This window comes from Dreissena polymorpha, chromosome 4 (genome assembly GCF_020536995.1).
Source record: "Dreissena polymorpha isolate Duluth1 chromosome 4, UMN_Dpol_1.0, whole genome shotgun sequence".
Classification (NCBI taxonomy): domain Eukaryota; kingdom Metazoa; phylum Mollusca; class Bivalvia; order Myida; family Dreissenidae; genus Dreissena; species Dreissena polymorpha.
Window position 1 is genome coordinate 102,444,129 of NC_068358.1, and position 19,514 is coordinate 102,463,642.

The following is a 19,514-nucleotide window of genomic DNA, read 5'->3' on the forward strand; positions in this document are numbered from 1 at the left end:
GTCGGACACACCTGACGCACCATTGCTAATTGTCTTGAATTTTGCACTTGAGGCTTCTGCGCCCCTGCACATATCAATGCATTTTTGCAAAGTTAATTTGTCTTCTTGTAAAAGACGTTAACGCACCTGTGTGTCGCGTATTCCGACAACCAATCGGTCTTTGATTAAGTCATCGTTCAACTGTCTGTATTCGCATGTCTTGGCAAGTTGGCGTACTTTTAAGAAATACGTGTCAAATGAGTCCATCTCACCGTGTATGCACGTATGAAACAGGTATCTTTCGTACGTAACGTTGGTCTTCCCAACACAGAATGCTTCGAATTTCTGTAAAATGACGTCTATATCTTCCTGGCTTTCGTCCTGAGTGAATGCGAATCCCTCGAACACGCCCATAGCTTCCGGTCCTATGCATGTAAGGAACGTAGCGGCACGTAAATTCTTTGCTTTGGCACTTAGTCCTGATGCTTTTTCGTAGTTAATCGTTTAAATTAGCTACGCTTAAATTGTTTACAGTTTGTGGCAATGTTACCGTCCATGTCGAGCTTTACATGAAACGGTATTAACGATGGCATTGTCGCTGGTGCTGTTATCGCGGCTGCTGGTGGTGCTTCATCACCCATGGCGTAGATCCAGATAATTGGCACAGTTAACAAAATAATTTTTGAAACTGTCCGAACGGATTCATCCTATTATCAGCTATCTTATGACACCATGTTTATGGTGTACTTAATAAACTACACGTATGGTTATAAGTTTATTATACATCCATAATAAATATATTATCAGGCAACTTGAAAGTGCGCGTGCATGTGGTGAGCGCTAACAATAGACTGAGTAGACTGCGGAGTCCTTTATGTATATACTAACAGAGTGGCAATGGGTATGACTCATGCATTCAATTTAAGGCCTGTACTGTTACAGATGTATACACGTTGTTAGAGTCATTGGGACACAGATAAGGTATTAGCCACTCGAATTTGTGATATTTGTGACTTTTCACATTGTTATTATTTTACGTTGTACGATTTTGAGAATTTGACTTTTGGGTGATGATTTTAATTTGGTAAGTTATATACTTATGTTTATCACTTTCAATTAAATTTACAGGAATTATCAGTTATGTGTTGAATTATTCTTGGTCCAAATTTCAACAAAATCCGTTCAAAAATAAGGAAGGTATATAGATTTGAATACGTTTTTTATAAGAAAAGTTTCGAAGTGTACATTCAGTTACTTTTGAGTTTGTAAAAGAAATCATGCCAAATTATAAAAAAATATGTCGGCCAGACCCTTAAGGGCCTGACCTGCGATTCACAATTGAAATGAATCCGATGTATATCCTAGTTGAACTTAAGACAGTAGTACTTAAAACGCTTCTCTCTTTTATATTAAAAAACACAAACCTACGTTGCTCCAAAGTATAATACTTTGTTATCTACAACAGATGTAAAATTTTCTGTTATAATCGTTAATATATTTACATGCAAACAGTCATGTTCGTGTTCAAATTCAAAACTTATCTACACAACACATGTTGATTTCCCAATCGTCTATAAATTGTAATATGAAAATTGTCGTCATATTGATTGCTATTATGTACAACCAAATACATGTTTTAGTGGCTTTAATAGGTGGTTTAACATTTTATTAATATGAACCAAGCTCTTCAAAAAGGAGGTTTAATGAATGTGCGTAATGGTCGCACATGATTAGCCTGTGCCGTCCGCAATCCGTTCAGTACGAACAGATTTCATTGTCAAAGCATAGCATCAAGTTGTACTCATGATAAGCCATGCTATTGTTGTGTCTTATCTTTCTGTGTTACATACGAATTCGGTAATGCGCCATATATAAACGCTTAGTCGGTGAACAAAATGTTTATTCTAGCGGTGTCTCTTAAGTTGTATTATTCCTATAATTACTTTAAATTAATCAACAGATGGCAGAAAAGCATCTGTACACTGCCTTGACCGTTAGACTAGAGAATAATGATGAAGAACCGGGCAATCTTATTGCAATATCAAGTGAAAAAGTAATAGTATTTAACAAATTAAAACTAACAAAAGAAACGAAATCTTACATTAAAATGTACCATAGTAGAGAATACGTACAATAAAGATGGCTTACTAATCAAATGGAACTTCAGTTAAAGAAGAAGTAATACAATATCGTTGACGTATTTCTCAATTATGATAATTAATTGTATGTTAAAAGTTTCGAAATCCTTACCTATTCTTCTGTCAAAATACTTCTTGATCAAATTATAAACGGTGCTGAATACTTGAAACTAAAGCCGTCCAAGCAATTTTTAGAAAAAAAAACTTGGTAATATAATCTTTAGTTTCCAACTGTGTTGTCGTTTTAAAATAAGCAAAAAACAAGACTAGGTTTATATGCATGGAGAAAGCCTGCCTTTTCCCCTATTCAAGTCACTACATTATATGATCTTAGTTTAATCTTCTAATGATTTTAATCATAGTATGAACTTAGTCTGAACGATTTGTGTTATGGACAACATGAAATATAGATAGATAGATCTTATGTGAGGAAACAATGCATTTTTACATGCTTTCAATATACACCTAACATATACATTATATGACCGACTGATAATGATTAATACATGTTATATTTCGCATATAGTGATGATATAAAGGAATCATCATTTAAGGTAACATTGTCAAGTAAATACATAATATTGCATTAACGTATAATGCCTGTTTGATAATTTTTATTTTCATTTACTTTATTATCATGTTTAAAGTGAAATATGGCAATGACAATCGATAAAAAAAAATCCGTGTGAGAAAATTAAAACATAGATATATTTTGAATATTTACAAATAACAATACATTATATGATAGGCTGTGACACTTTTTTAGTATGTATTAATAAATTAATGCATAATATATTCAACTATGATAGTTTATGACATGTGAGAAAAGTAAAACAGAAAATATAAACAAACAGGTGATGTCATCATCCTTCGGAAAACGAAAAAAAAAACTATTTCTAATCACAAGCCTTTTTAAAATCAATTTTCAAACAAATGGCAAACATAATTTACAATCTTTGAACATATAACATGTATTTTAAAATGAAAATTAGAGAAACAAATGGGGGTCACTAATGAAAATGAAAAATTCCTGCTTTACAATCAAGGATTCCCCACTTTGCCAAAAATGCCATACCGAATTTTAGATTTTTATATGTGAGCATAAAGATAAGTTCATATGTTCACAAATAGATACAAAATTATTTAAAGCTTACAATAAACTCATGAACATATTTACATATTTACATCTCATATAATGTGATATGGAACCTACTCAGTGCAGTAAGATTTGCTAACCTAGTTTGAAATTGCAAATGAAATGCGTTCTTCTATATATAAGACTTGAAAATGTTACATGGAAAAAAGACAATTAATAATAAAGTTACGAGGCACATTAAATCATTTAATCATACGAGTTTAAAGGAAAATATATTTATCAATGAGTAGTGATAACAATAAACTTATTATGACATACAAAACAAATACATGATTGTCATGGTCGTTTTTTTAAGAACTCCGCCAGGTTGGAATAAGTGTCTCAAAACGCCGCTTGGTATTGGTGACCCTGGGCTTACCTTCTGAGTTATTCATTATGAAAATGCTCTGAGACGATCCTCGCCATCATGTTCAAAGATCATTCTAAAATGCTTTAGGTTGACTCCAGAGCCATACTATATTTTCCATAATATTGTATGTTGTTGTGGACATGATTGTAAACAAGAGCACTCAGTGACTGCAAGCTTCTAGCTTTTTCTTGGTTGAATTTGAGTCCATAATATGTCGGGTCTCATTTTCCTCATGCACAGCTATTCGGGATTTTCGTTACTAAGAAGTTGTCTCCCATTCGGGTAGGTATCACGAGTATCCCGGGTAAAAAGCGGTCCGTCTAAAATGCGTATATGACTCATATCCGCGGATATGACCGAAAAGTGCGGATATGGACGAATACAGGCAATATCGACAATTTTTCTGCAATGTTTATTTCAATGTTTAATAAAAAAAGACACAATATGTGTTAAATATGTTAGTATTGTCTCAAAATATAACAATTTAATAGACATTATCATTTTTCCAACTCTAAATTCATACCCGCGAACATGACAAAGTGCCAGAAGATTGTTTTAGGGCTACACACCACAAACAATATAACAACGCCGACACCACATATGTTTTGTTGTATAAGTTTACATACTATACTGAATGTATTGTTATTCTTGATGTCGTCTCAAAACTTTAGTATTTATATATTCAATATGCTTTAGAAAATAGTAAAGTATTTTTGGGCCGATTATCGCCAGACCACAAGTAATAAATGATGTTACTTTTCCCTGGTTATATTTGTATTTGAATACAAAATGTTGAATTTATTTAAATATACTGAATGTTATGAATGCAGTTAATAAATGATGATTTCAAATGCGCGAATATGATAAAATCAACGAATGTGGTTTATCCCATAAAGGATCTATATTTGTAGTGCTATAATAACTTTATGCAAGGTAAAGATATCTTATATTTGATTGTTACTATTTATTTTAGGCTTTCCGGTGGTTTATTGAGAAATATCAGTGAATGAAAACTGATAATTTAACTGTTTCAAACAGTAAAAATTAACAGTGAAAATTATCGATAAATGACGAAATGACGTCATTATCCCAGCGAAATCTTTAGTTAAACTCTTAAACAATGTGTCCCGATTTTCGTAATTCCGTCTTGACAGAGTTGTCGTTCGTGCGGGTAGGTATACCTACTTCCGGTGTTAAGAAAAACAATGGGGAAATACTACTGTTCCATCGTTAAATGCCATAATTTTAGCGGTATAATCGGTACATTTTCAAAAAAAGTAACATTACATCAATTGCCTAAAGACTCATATACAAGAAAAGCTTGGATGATATCATTTAGCCGGAAAAATTGGTTCCAAACGGCGTATACTCGCGTCTGTTCCGACCACTTTCGAGACGGAATCGATCATAACTCTGTTGACCGAAACAAAATTCCTACTGTAAATTTACCTCAGTGCAAAATAGTACCAAAACATGAAAGAAAGCAGCGTACATTAAGACAGCAACTTGCAGAAAATATCCCTGTCACCTCTGCCCTACATTTCCATTCGTAAGTACCAGACAGGTAGCATGTTTTGTAGTCATAATCCATATTGTCCACATCATGTTCAAAGGGTTAATAAAAATATACGTTTCCCCTATAGTTTCATCCATTCCTATGAATTCAGCCACCAAAAGTAAAACATATTTGGATAAACATGAGGTATTTATCTTATTTTTGTCAGAAAAAGTTTAACATGATATTAAAGGCTCTATAAAGGTGAAGATCCGTAATTATTTACCGATTTTTAAATATTTTTTTCATATTTTATTTATAAAGGTTATCAAAAAACAATATATATATATATATATATATATATATATATATATATATATATATATATATATATATATATATATATATATGCTATTGGACATAATAATAAAAAATGAGCAATACAACTTGTTTTAAGCTCAAAATAAAGTGTCCTCCAAGTCAATTGTGTTTACACAGTTTATTTACATCGCTGTTTACTCGGGAAAGAGAAAGTGAAAGTGACTCAGGTCACCAAAAATATAACGATGATTTTTAACGTTTTCCGATATCACTCACAAAGTAGGTCTCTTCTTAATGGTTAAAACGTTTGTAGTGATCTAATAAGTTACTTTCTGCTGTTTAAAATAGAATTAAAATTAAATTTTCTTTCGGCTATTTTTAGCATATGTCAACGCTCTGAGGCTACACATCACGTTAGTTGCAAAAATGTAAACATTTCTTCCAATAATGAAATGGGTTTATCTTCCATAATTCTTGACAACGTTGTATCTAAGCTGTGTTATTAGCAGTTTCTATGCAAGAGTAACTGAAATACGGTAAAAATTAGACCAGTTGATATGCATAATAATTGGATTTGTCACCTTTATAGAGGGTAAAATTAAACACAATAGATCTAGTCAAATTTTGATAATGTATTTCTTTTATTCTATATAATTGTACATATATTCATACATGTAAGCGTTATGCATATAAACCAACAAATTCATGAAAATTTCATTACTTATAATGAATAATATGTCCGACATAAAATGAAAAATAAAAAAATAAACACACCCACCCACCCTAATTTTCCCCAAAATTTGGATGAGAATCTAGTTATTTATTTATGTTCTATTGCCTAATGTTGAAAATTCCATTACAAATGTCTCGTTTTTAGTTCAGAATACATACATGTCAGATTTATATATATATTTTTCGTTAATATTATGTTTTTTATAAGTAAATGTAACAGCTGTAATATTAATCTTAAACATATAGGCTTCGTATTTTAACTTATCGGGATATTGGATATGAACTGTTGAAATATTAACGAAAAATCAAAAATTTAACCGGGACATGCATTGCTTTTTAATAACAGCGCAACTATAATGGTTATAATCATTCTTGAAACATTTAAATGTAGCACTACGATATCCTGTGTTCATTTGAATAAATAAAATAACGTGCATATTTTTACGTACCAATAAACTATATTATGTAGTAACAATCAAATATAAGATATTTTACCTTGCGTATTTAATACATACTGTGTATTTTTCATTAAACATTGAAATAAACATTGCAGAACAAGTGTCGATATTGCTTATATTCGTCCATATCCGCACTTTTCGGTCATATCCGCGGATATGAGTCATATACGCATTTTAGACGGACCGCTTTTTACCCGGGATACTCGTGATACCTACCCGAATGGGAGACAACTCCTTTAGTTACGAAAAGACCGAATATCACTTAAAAGATAACATCATTATTACTTTGTAGTTGATGTTTGCCTAGTAGTTATATTCAGGTAGGTTCATAAGAACTTGAAAAAGTTTCAGTCAAAGAAATTAATGCAACATAACATATTGTGTATTTTTAATTAAAATCATTTTTATTTATAAACAGAATCATATTCGGTGTTTTCTTATTCATTTGGATTCAATAAGCCTTCTCAAAGTTGTTTATATAGATTGACAACATTTTCTTCGTGTGATTTAAAAAAAAACATAATAATATAATGCGTCAAATACACACGCACTTGTAAAGGAGTAAGAACCGACGTTAGTGTTTCATGGGAAGTGTGACATATTCCATTATGATATGTGTCATCGTGTTTATTTATTCAGACATTAAAAGCATATCATGTCATTACAAGTAGTTTGTATGATGCGCAATTTCATACTGGATTAATAAGTAAGTGTAAACATCACATATATCCATTCCTCATCCAAATGTTAATACCAAATACATGTGATATCACTAGTGTATATGAAACCGACTATTGGCTTTTAATTTTATTTACTACTTAAAACATTGTTTCTACATTAACAATCACATAAATTAGTGATATACCTACTTCATTTCCATCTATGAAGCCTGCCTTGCAGCGTCATATAAACGGGCACCCAGAGCCTTTGATAATTTTTGCTATGGCGGCTGTCCATAAGCACCACCCTCATAAACATGGGTGCAGTTCAGCGCACGGAATCCGTGCGCTTCACTAAACAGGCGTCGTTTGAGACAAATTGAGGAAAATAATGAATAAACTTCATGTTAAACATGTTAAATTTACCTGAATGGCAACCTACGGATGTTATCCTTTGCATGCACCCTATAAAAACACGACGATGTTTCAACACACTTTTCTCGTTGACATGTTTATGTTTAAATTTTAAACAGTGTATTTTGTATCGAATACAACATCGTTATCGACTTTAATAGGCTCCATCACATAACCCGACGTGCAAAATATTGGTGTACTGTGACCTAACCAATATTGGGTAAATTTTCCAATATGGCGGATACAGCGCACGAAAGAAAAACTAAGTCAATAAAAAGCAATTATTTCTTGCTTTAATGGTACCATTTGGATGCGTTTGTGGTTTAGACAGGTAAACTTTAATAAGTTATTGCAGTTTCAGTGTTCCTTAACCCTTGCATTGTTAATACCATTTTGCACCCATGGACAAGAGAGAGCGCATAGCAACTCTCAGCAACTCATTGGGTTATAAAGCTGAGAGTTAAATTATTGCAACTACTGAGGAGATAGTTCACACTTGTTGAATGGTCCTACCATCATTTATTGCCATTTTCTTTAAGTTCAAGTTACTTATAATTGGAACATTCAGTGTTTACAAAAAAATAATAAACCGTTCCTGGACCACCAATGATGCCGGTCATTGCTGAAAAGATGATAAATATGCATACATTTTAGTTTGGATAACCACAATACATAATTTATGAGATCACACAAGTAGTGCTCCTTTGCATATCATTATTACATAATATTCTTGTTTTGTTTGTTTGAACAAAACCAAATCACTTGGTCATAAATTAAATTATGTTTTCCTTGATTTCGATGCAGTTCCAAATCAACTGGTTATTGCGTGGCATATTTTCTTTTTACAATAGAAGCAAATATTAGCCGGAGTACATTTTAAAAATTACTGACAGGATGCATTTTTCATTCACAATCTACTTTACTCACATGATTATAAATCATGAACCTGTGTTATACTTGAAAAAATATTGAATACTGATTAATTAAATAATTATTACTCCATGCACCTGCCTCTTCCAAGCTTTGTGTTGATATCAAAACAAGGCATTCCTCGAAGCATCTTCTTTACGTTATGGGTTTTGTCGTACAATAACAGGTCCCCATGGCTACATTCGGATATCGCACAAACAAAAATCAACTTCATTCCATGTGTTTGCTCAACAACAATACTAAATTGTGTGAATGGCACGTGTCCTAAACGACATTCTTGACAGTGGGTCAAATTTTCAAGCATCGTTTGAAATTCGACCACCCGTCGACCGTATTTAAACGAATTGTTTTCTTTATAATTATCAACATTTCCGTCCCTTTGCTTTTTCTTATACCGTCCAAACCTGTTACATACAGTGTCGGCCATTTTTGTCGTTATTTTATGTTGTTTGCGGATCCTTAGTATTTCATAACGATATTATCGAATATTTGTAGTTTTCCGCACATACCCGGAAAACATTCGGAATGACAGATATGTACGAAATAAGGCGATATTGCATTAAGTTCAATCGGGTGCTTATACCTTAATTTGATGAATACGTATCTTATTTAAAGCTACGCGTTTGTTGTTAGTGTTTCAGAGTGTTTCGTGATAGAATAGTAATCAGAAATCTTGCTCAACAACAGTAATACAAACAGACATCTATTTCGAGGTCCTATTTGCAATCAATATGGACTGATTCAATATTACAAATATTTGAATGAAATAAAAATAGTTTAATTCAAAAGAATGTGATGTATAAGGAATAGTCTTAGGGTTTAAACTCGTTTTTATGCACGACTCTGATATTGTATAATATCCCGTGTAATGAACACGGAACGTCCACAAATTTCACAAAAGCGGGAATACAATGGTCGCTGTATCAGAAGAAAACGTTTGACTTAGTGTACAGATATGACCGCGGGACACACCAATTAACCGATATAAGAAAACTAATATATTCCGTTATCCTCGATGGAGGAGTATACGATCGACAGCATTTTTGCCATTCGCAAAGCAGCAGGATTTCGTTTGTAAAGTGTTGAACTCTTCTTTATTAGGAGTTTGATACACACTCGGTGTTGCTGGATTCATGTTTGTGTCAATGATTTTTATTACATATGTTCTTAACGCAAAACTAAGTTTTATAACAACACGCAACAACGCGTGCATTAGCATGTCTAAACAAATCTCTTTATCGTGTGCATATAATCTTTAAGGAATATGACATTTGCCTGAATAAATTAAAGTAACACGTGTCATTATATTTTATCAATGACAGCCTCACCTTCAAATGTTTTAATTATTATGACATAATGTTATAAAACAACATTATTAGGATTAATTCAATGGTGTTTTCGATTCAACGTCTGATATATCTCATACCTCATCGTTAGGCTTAGAATAAAGGACATCGCTGTGGTATAAGAATTATCTAATTGTCAGCAACCTTTCTCCAACCAGGTCTTTAACACTCCATTGCACAACATTGGCGAAAAATAAAAAATAAAAAAGACAAACTGTACGTACACACCAATTATTCTGCATAGTTTGAGCATGTTATTAATTTGTTTATAGTCATGTCATTATTGAAAGTATTCATGTGTTAGCTGTGGGACGATAGTTGTGTCGCTCTACCTTCGAAGCTTACACTTATATTTTTTAGTGTAGTCATGTATAATAATTAAACAGCTCCTATTTAAAAGCGTACCATTGTGCAAGCACATGTGTAAGTCTTCTATTTTGAATCCCCATATACACATTTGGATACAAAACTGTAGTCATAAAAACACGGAAATTATAACAATTTGGGTATGTCGTTTCTTGAGAACAGTTGCAACGAAATAAATGGTTCTAAATTAATAAGATAAATTTATTAATTGATATGTATATTTGGAGAAATATAATGGAAATATGGCTTATGGTGGAATATTGTATAACAATATAATTGCTATTAAGTTAAGTTATTATTCTTTGAAATTTATGACGAATGCATAATTAGTTATTACAGCATGTTTTACAGGCATTTCTTACCCACACACGTGGATGTTAAACCGAGCCGAGTTTATGCAAATGACAAATATAACAATAAGCCGTTTAAATGCAGTTTTGCTAGTTGAGCTGAAAATAAATCATTTCTGGAATACATTCTTAATTTACCGTACTACTGCGGAGATCGACAGAGTTCACTTCCTCATTCAGTCGAATTAAATATTTAGGGCCGTTAATAACGGAAGATAATGTTCCTTTACAAACTTGTGAGTGTTTTCATAATGGCTTCGGCAACAGTAAATGGTATATTCATTATTTTATAGTCTTATGTATGTACACACACATATATATATATATATATATATATATATATATATATATATATATATATATATATATATATCTCTGATTTCGTAAAGACACGTAAATATGAAGTATCTTAAAGATTACAGGGGTGCAACAATATTGTGGTTTTATTTACAAGAATTATACTGTTCGTTAGCTTCTTTGGTTGTATGTATGTATGGACTGATGTATGCGTGTGTAATTCGAAGTTTAGAAGGTCCTTCCGCGTCTGGGGCTGCATTATGTGTAGACAAAGAGAGTGCACATGCAACCCTACCTAATTGATTTACGAGACTCATACACGTTAGGGACAAATTTCGATATATAGCTGCTATGTCCAATTATTTCTAGTTGTAGTTGAACAATGTCCAATTGTGGTGGGGTATTTTGTCGTGGTAAGAAGCCGGAGTACCCGCAGGAAACCTCAACCCGGTATGGTTACCACCAACATAATTCATATGTTTTGGGAAACGGGGATTCCAACCGGGGCGCCGAGGTGAGAAGGGCGTTTTACCAACCACGGCGCTAACCTTACAGCCTCTACGTTATTGATTAGTACCATTAATCAATTTATATAACTTTTTACTTAGTCCATAATTGGATTACTTTTTAACATTTTTTCCTAGCATGATCCATAACCATAAAGTATCAACAGTTAACTGTGGTTTGACGTTTTCTATGTTGAACGGAATACTGCCGCATATTGGTGTACACATGTTGCAGTTGTGGATGTAATTATGCATACAGTTGTATCGGTATACACTTTAAAATTACTGCGAATGCCTTTATAAATGGAAAGTTACTCATTAACCGACACATAAATAAGGGACATAAGCGCACGACAAATTCAAACCGTCATTAAACATTCACTTTTAAGTTAAGATATACATGTAGATTGCAAATTATCCTGGTCCTACATCCGGAAACACTAGGCTTTGTAGCAGTTATTCTAATTAAGGAATGTAACAAGGAAGTTTTTTTAACAATGTGCATTGGTCTTTATTATCGTGATAAGAAAGTTGTGAACAAGTGTCAGTCGTACCATGAAGATTTACAAACTCAAAAAGCACTTTCATATGCTAGAGCTATTTCCGAAAGATAATTATCAATCATCTCGTTAATGTTCAACAATACGTGATTCTTAATGCAATCACACAGTGTCACCATATTAAATTCTTAGATCGTTCTAATGTAGGAACTTCTCATAAACACACGCTTATAATCAATAATAATTAGTATGTTTTACAACGATATAAATACAGATTGTTAAGTGGTGAACACAACATGACTCTAACAGACGAAACAATTATGTTCAATCAGCACTACAACTAGTAATACTACAAATAATACAAATATATTGCTATATAATAGCAATATGGCTAATGGTGGAATATTGTATAACACACTATTGCTATTACGTTATTAAGGACCAACTTATTGTATATAATGAGAATTCAATACTGCTCGAGCAGCTGGAGTTTCACTTCTTTACATTGTATCAGGCCTTTTTAGTTGGGGTCATTTAGGTGCATGTATGCATAAACAATATATTTTGAGAGCAGCAAAGCGGAAAATACGACAAACCATTTAATGAGGGGTGTATGTGAGGGGGGGCGATAAAAAGATAACTTACAATATCCTACATCCTACATAAATTGTTTAGAATATGACGCTGTAAATAGGTTTTCAATTTGAAGTCTCAAAGCTAGATCAGCATCATAGTAAATAGTCATAAATGTTTGCCTTTAAACAAATATAGAATTTACTTGAAATAGTTTACACTCATGGACAAATAAAAAATGCAAATAGTTTCAACCGTTATTTCATCGGTTATTCATTTGTATACAATAATTCTAGTAGAGAATACCATCCAAATAAATTAGCACTAAAGAGGCTTATTAAGCAGATATCACAGGGGTCACAAATGCGTTGCGTGTTTATAGTTTTGGAATAGTGGTTCGGAATGTTTTCCTGTCTTGGTTGCACATCATTTCTTTTTTCGCACGTGCTATTAGCATATGGAAACAATATTAAGAGTTTTTGATTATACAGGTAAGGGTAAACAAAACATTCAAATGGGCATGTACTTATGTATATGACACATATAGTTCAAGAAATGGTAAAATAAATATCATTTTGATACTATATAGAAATGCATTTTGGTTGTGATGTTTTATTGAATCATAGTTTAGGAATGTTTATAGAAACATACAAGAGTTGCGTAGCGACAAGTGACAATATAATTGATTGGTGAACAATAGTGACGTCATTATTTAATCATTAACCGAACGCAACACATATTATTTGTATTTTCTAATTAAGTACAATAACTATAATTGATATTTCGTTGTTGCAAATGATTGGGTTGTTGATTCAGTTATATTGATTTGTTGTTAAATATAACTATGTTTTTAACTATTCTTCACTCATTTACACGAAAATTAATTGGCACGCGTAGACCCATGGCGTAGCTGGTTGAATATCGTGATAGTTCATTATATGTGTCTTGTTCTGAGAAAACTGGTCATAATGCATGTGCGTTAAGTGTCGTCCCAGATTAGCCTGTGCAGTCCGCACAGGCTAATCAGGGACGACACTTTCCGCTTAAACTAGATTTTCGGTAAAAAGGGACTTCCTTTAAACGGAAAATACCAATTAAAGCGGAAAGTGTCGTCCCTGATTAGCCTGTGCGGACTGCACAGGTTAATCTGGGACGACACTTTACGCACATGAATTATGACCAGCTTTCACAGAACAAGACACATTATATCTGCACTAGAGTGAGCAATATAGAGAGGCTGGTTATTAGTTTCGGTAAATTGGCAATCGTAATTCGATGGTATCAATGTTTTGACAAGTGACTTACCCACACATGTGAAATTTTTATATGATAACAAGTAAATAAAACATGTACCGAAAACCGATGCATTTATGTTTTGTTAAATGATGTTCCAAACGGTTTTTTACATTTAGAAAAAAAGTATAACTGAGTGTTTCGCTGGAAAAAACGACGGCATTCCACACCGTTAGACAATGGAAATCATTAATTAATGTCACTGTTATATTTCGCTGTTAACAAAAATGATCAGCAGTGGTAATAGTATTTAAATGCCAACGAGTTCTCACTTTTAATAGTTTAAATACAAAGATATCGCACACTTACTTGGAATATGATAAAGTGATCTTAAACGTATCATACCCGTTAAAATAGACTGTAGAATTTTCGATCACTCAATATCAAATTCCACTACTGCGATTTAAAATAAGTAACAAACATATGATACAGAAAATGTGTATACCAAATTAATCGTGTAGTGTTATACACTTAAGTTTGTTGAATGAACACGGACGTTGAATCATTATCTCTGTAGCATAATAATTCATTTTATCAACGAACACAATGCTGAATTTGTTTCCAAGGCTATGATAAAGTTATACCCAAATTCGTTATGATACTATTTGCAAAATTTAAAGAATGACATTTAAGGAACTTCAAATGTTACAACGGATGTTCAATTAATCGGTAAAACATACTTATTTTGACCATTACCGTTTAAAATGCGAAACGTTCGAGTACCAACAACAAGTATTATGAAACACTAACTAAAAAGTGTGTTTTGTATTGAGAATGACCCTAGAAAACAGTTTGCGTTAAACAGTAATATATGCTGACTGTTTAAATTCATACTGGATCATCGTTTAAACATATTTATCTGAACAATATACATGTCTATATACTCAATGTCGGTTCGCATTTTCTGAGAACAAAAATATGAAATATTTAAACATATATCGCATTTTTGCAGGTATTGTTTACCTGGGATGTTATAAGGACAGTATAGGCGCACGTGTCCTCGAGCATGAGCAGACAGACTCTAACACGAATACACCAGCTCAATGTGCGTATCGTTGCAGTTTCTCCAGATACATGTATTCTGGTGTGAAGGTTGGTTTTGTTATGTGTATATTTTTTGCAATTGGTAAGACCATTTATCGGGGGTTTTGTACTTGAACGGTGTATAAGTATGGTAACCACTAGCACTACCTGTTCGCATTTTGCATATATGTTCAAGATTTGCAAACGCGTATATCTAATTGCAAAAGTCTCGTTAATATTGGGCATTTTAAAATAGAACGCTCGCACGCTAGATAATGTAATTATGCATACCGGATCACAAGACGGACGCCATTTTAACTACTCATTTGCAAACTAAGATTTAATAAATAGTTTGAATAATTTGAATTAATTAACGTATAGTAATTTATTAAGATGTCAGATATAAACACATGTTCACAAGTTGCGAGGCCACTCTTTAAAATATGTGTTTTGGCTGTATTTAAACTTATATTTACAGTCATGGGCGTCCGCACATAGGGGCATGTGGGGTCAGCTGCCCCCCCCCCCCCGGACAATCGGTGATTAAAAAAATATAGTTGAATATGGAAAAATCTAAACGTGTACAATTATGATTCCTGAATTGAACAATACTGGTCAGAATGACCCCTAGTTAGTTTCACATAACATCAACTCCCATTTACATGTAAACAAGTCATGGATGCGGTTATTGCACAATTTATTTACTCTCAAAACATTGTTTTAAATGATTCATTCGTGCGAAATCGAGGGGAGAAGTCAATCACTTAACATTTATTCAGTCCCTGAATAGGAAGCGAAGGCGACGTGGGTCTCTGTCGAATTTCTCGATGATTTTTTAATATACATATTCTTGGTGTCGGTGTGATCAGATCCCTGTGAACGCTCATCATGCATAATCCTGAGAGCTTGTCGTCGGACATGGTGGATCTTAGCCATGTCTTGACTCGTCTCAGCGTGCTTAATGATCGTTCCACCGTACAAGTGGTGGCGGGCAGAGTTAGTAATATGATCATCGCCTAACGCATGGCCGGAAACAAATCCGTTTTTGGCCAAGTCAATACAATCTTACTAACCCTATTCCTTCTTGTTTATGTCGTACCATGACATCGCGTCTTGTTAAAAAAATACCAATTTGATAAAATTCGTCAATGGTTCGGACTGTATCTTTATAGTCTGATCGATCAAATTTTTTTACGTGGTTCGGATGGAGTTGATATGATATGAACGCAGGCATATTAGATTCTGAAAATCGGCTTCCTAGAGACTCGATCAGTGGGTCCATGTACGGAATAGCCTATAAATCGTGTGTCGATAGTAGTATTCTTCACTGGTTCCACCAACATTTGCTCGGTGTACTTGACGGCCACATTGCCGTGGTATTGTCATTATGACACCAATATCTTCGGCTGTTTTAAATGATGGACCGAATATATCCTCCGCGAAAATTGAATCCGCATAGTCTAGATGATCGGTTCCACTTGCCGTCCATAGCTGATGTGCAGTATATCGTCATTTCGTATTAAGTTCGTTTTGCCCGAAATATTCTAACTGACGGCGTATTTCGATGAAATGGTTAGCGAAGATTCGTATGCTTTTTTACTTTGCAGTCCACCTTGTTTCGCATTACAATGGTGTGTGCAGAACTAGCCGTCTTCTCTTAGGGCTCTGTCTGAAATACTTAATGATTGCTTTCACAGTTCCTATGGTATTACGTACGTCAGAAACTGTATTTAGATTTTATATGACAAAAGTCACTATGATCAAAGGAGAGAAAAATATGTAGAACCCACTCCAATACAGTCAATTTATGCATTTCAAATCCTTACTCGTAACCTTCCAGATATACTTCATGATGAATTATTATCTGGCCTTATTCTCAATTTTCTACGCCTCTGGCGGCAAATGGGAAGAAACCCCCCTTGACCCCCCCCCCCCTCCTAGGATAATTCCTGCGGACGCCCATGATTTTTCTATTTTATCAGATGCGATCAAAAAGTATTTAATTCATCAGCAGTTCATGTTTTTAATTATTTCATATGATAAGGAGTGTACTGGTCTGGCTGACCATTACTTATACTATCGATTTAAACGACGCATTGCGGGAAAGCACATATAATTTGTCAATGAAGATGTACACACACATTGTAAAACTAAGAATATGATTGTTAAACCATTAAGATAAGATTTGTAGTAAAATGGTTAATGTCTTGGTTATGAGCGCACAGTTTGACCCCTTTAGCCGGTAAATAAAACAACTCAATGACTGAGTAAGTCAATGTCACGAACTTCCGACATAACATAAATATGTACTTTCAATAACTTGTCTATTTAGAACAGTTACAAATGCTTCTGTGGCAGTACGCTGAACACAAAGCAACAGGCGGAACCGGACTGTATGAGCAAGTGCACTGGAGACTCCAAATATACATGTGGCGATCCGTGGAGCATTAGCGTCTATACCAATTGGGGTATACGTGGGTTAAGTCTAACCACTAAACATTGTATACAATAACGTTGTGCATACGTTTACGTTTTTTAGTAATATGTAGACGGTTTAGCGGAACAGATTGGTTATGACCGTTAACGCTATATAAACATATGTTACAAAGTCTGGTAAATCAGTTTATGTTTTAGTCTATTAGTCTTTTCAAATAAAAAGTCCGAACATAATACAGATAGTCCTGATGATTTGCTCTGTACACAAGAATGTAAGAGGATTCGAAACAATAGTCAACAGTTACTTGTTCTGTTCAAACTCTTAAAGTAATTGTTTGGATAAAGCAAATGGTTACGCGTTATGATTTTTTTTCGTTTCAGCATGTGGATCACCGCCCGTAATTGCACACGGAAAAACAACGTTATATATGGGTCCCAATATAACATACGGTTCAATCGCTGATGTTGAATGTGACCCGGGTTTCATTAGCAAACCCACAATTACTTGCCTTTCCAATAACTCATGGGAAAACGTTACTTGCGAACTATCCGGTAAGAATATAGACATCTATATGACGTCTATGTGCGAAATAAAATATAATATTTGTAATAACAGTTTATGGTCGAACAGAATAGTGCATTATATTATATTATGGTTTAACTATTAAATATATACTGTAGAATCATTTGACATTTGAGAAAAGATTATGTATATAAAGCGGGTACATGTATTTGATAAAGCTTTATTCATACATTAAAAATGATACTTCTAAAGCCCTTAAAATATATAATTATATAATTAAGAATTTAAAATTTGTGCAACAGAGATCAATATTTGAAAGAAAAACTCGTAATACAAAGGATATGACAAACTGACTTGAATATACATTTAATATTTATACAGTTTTAAATACGAGTGATCATTACTTTAGAATAACACTATCAAGCGATCGTTACATACATCTATTCAATAATGTATTAAGTTTATTGTGTTTGAAGCAAAACCTGCAAAATAAGTATAAATTTTAGAAGAGCCAAGTAAACCGTTTGATCTTCATACCCCTGTTGGAGAAACTGATATATATTTTAATCATTATTATTATTGAATTTTTGTCAACATGTTTAAATCTGTCAATTTAATACTTTTAAGCAAAGTTAAAAATCTATTTTTATACAGTTTGTCAATAGTATAGGGGATAAGTAAACATTTCAATTATAAATTTATTCCACGCGGTATTGTCGATTTGGGAAAATATACAGGTTATATTTAAATCGCTCGCTGCATTTAGTAGATTAACAACTTGTACTGTAGAATAGTCAGCCTGTATCATGTTAGAAAGATGGCTTAATGGTATTGTTACTTATTTCAAAAGTATGTTTCTTCAAAAAACTGTCTGTGTTCATCATACCCATTAATATGTTTTAAAATGGTCGTAAAGGAAACACATAAAGTCAGTAAAATTGAACAACAACTTTAAGCGTGTAAGCATCTTGTTTACAAGAATTAAAGGGTGCAATTTGACAGTTTTTTATTGCGAAACAAGCAAAACAATAGTATGCGGGAACAAAGTTTTTCGCTATAACACTTGATGCATTACTCATTGTACACGTTTTGCTAAAAATATAGAAGTTGCTATAATCTGTAAGAAATGAAAATGTGTTGAAGACAATTTCTGACTGATGACTTTTTAAGCGTAAATACGGAGACACATATTAAATGGATTCAAAATCCACGTTTATATGTAAAAATGAAATAGGAAATGAATAAACATACAAACATAACCATGTCAAGAAGGACTTTTGAAAATCATGACATATAGTTTCCTATTGTTGGATGTTCTAAAACTACGATACTTTTTAAGCCAACCTAATCATTGTTCGCTAATGTTATTATTCGGTCCCCCATATATTACCTTAAAAAAGACTATACAAATGTTCGAACAATTACATGTTATTAGAATTTTGCACGATTAATTGTATATGGTGATACACTGCATATTTTTTTGACGATGCTGCTTCAGCATCGTCTAAGTTATCATACCATGGAAAAATTCTTCACAATGGCGAGGTATGTAAAAGACCGAGCCAGTCCGATTGAGATAGTGTCAATTTTCTAATCGGCATATCTCGCTGATTAGCATTGGTAACATTCTCCAGCAGAGTTGTCGTTCATGCCTCAACATAGGGTACGAT

At 33.2% G+C, this 19,514-nt stretch overlaps 1 protein-coding gene across 2 annotated transcripts in view; it reads left to right on the forward strand.

Moving 5' to 3' along the window:
- The first annotated feature begins 957 nt into the window (after positions 1–957).
- LOC127880068 (uncharacterized) overlaps positions 958–19,514 on the forward strand; it is a 28,907-nt gene continuing 10,350 nt past the window's right edge. The window contains exons 1-4 of one of the 2 annotated variants that reach the window (XM_052427302.1): positions 958–1,063; positions 14,815–14,954; positions 17,218–17,353; positions 17,703–17,873. In XM_052427302.1, the coding sequence (XP_052283262.1) occupies positions 14,937–14,954; positions 17,218–17,353; positions 17,703–17,873 (325 nt within the window). In that variant the 5' untranslated portion in view covers positions 958–1,063; positions 14,815–14,936. Of the gene's footprint in view, positions 1,064–10,884; positions 10,967–14,814; positions 14,955–17,217; positions 17,354–17,702; positions 17,874–19,514 lie in introns of those variants that run through there. The other variant, XM_052427301.1, reaches the window with a different exon arrangement.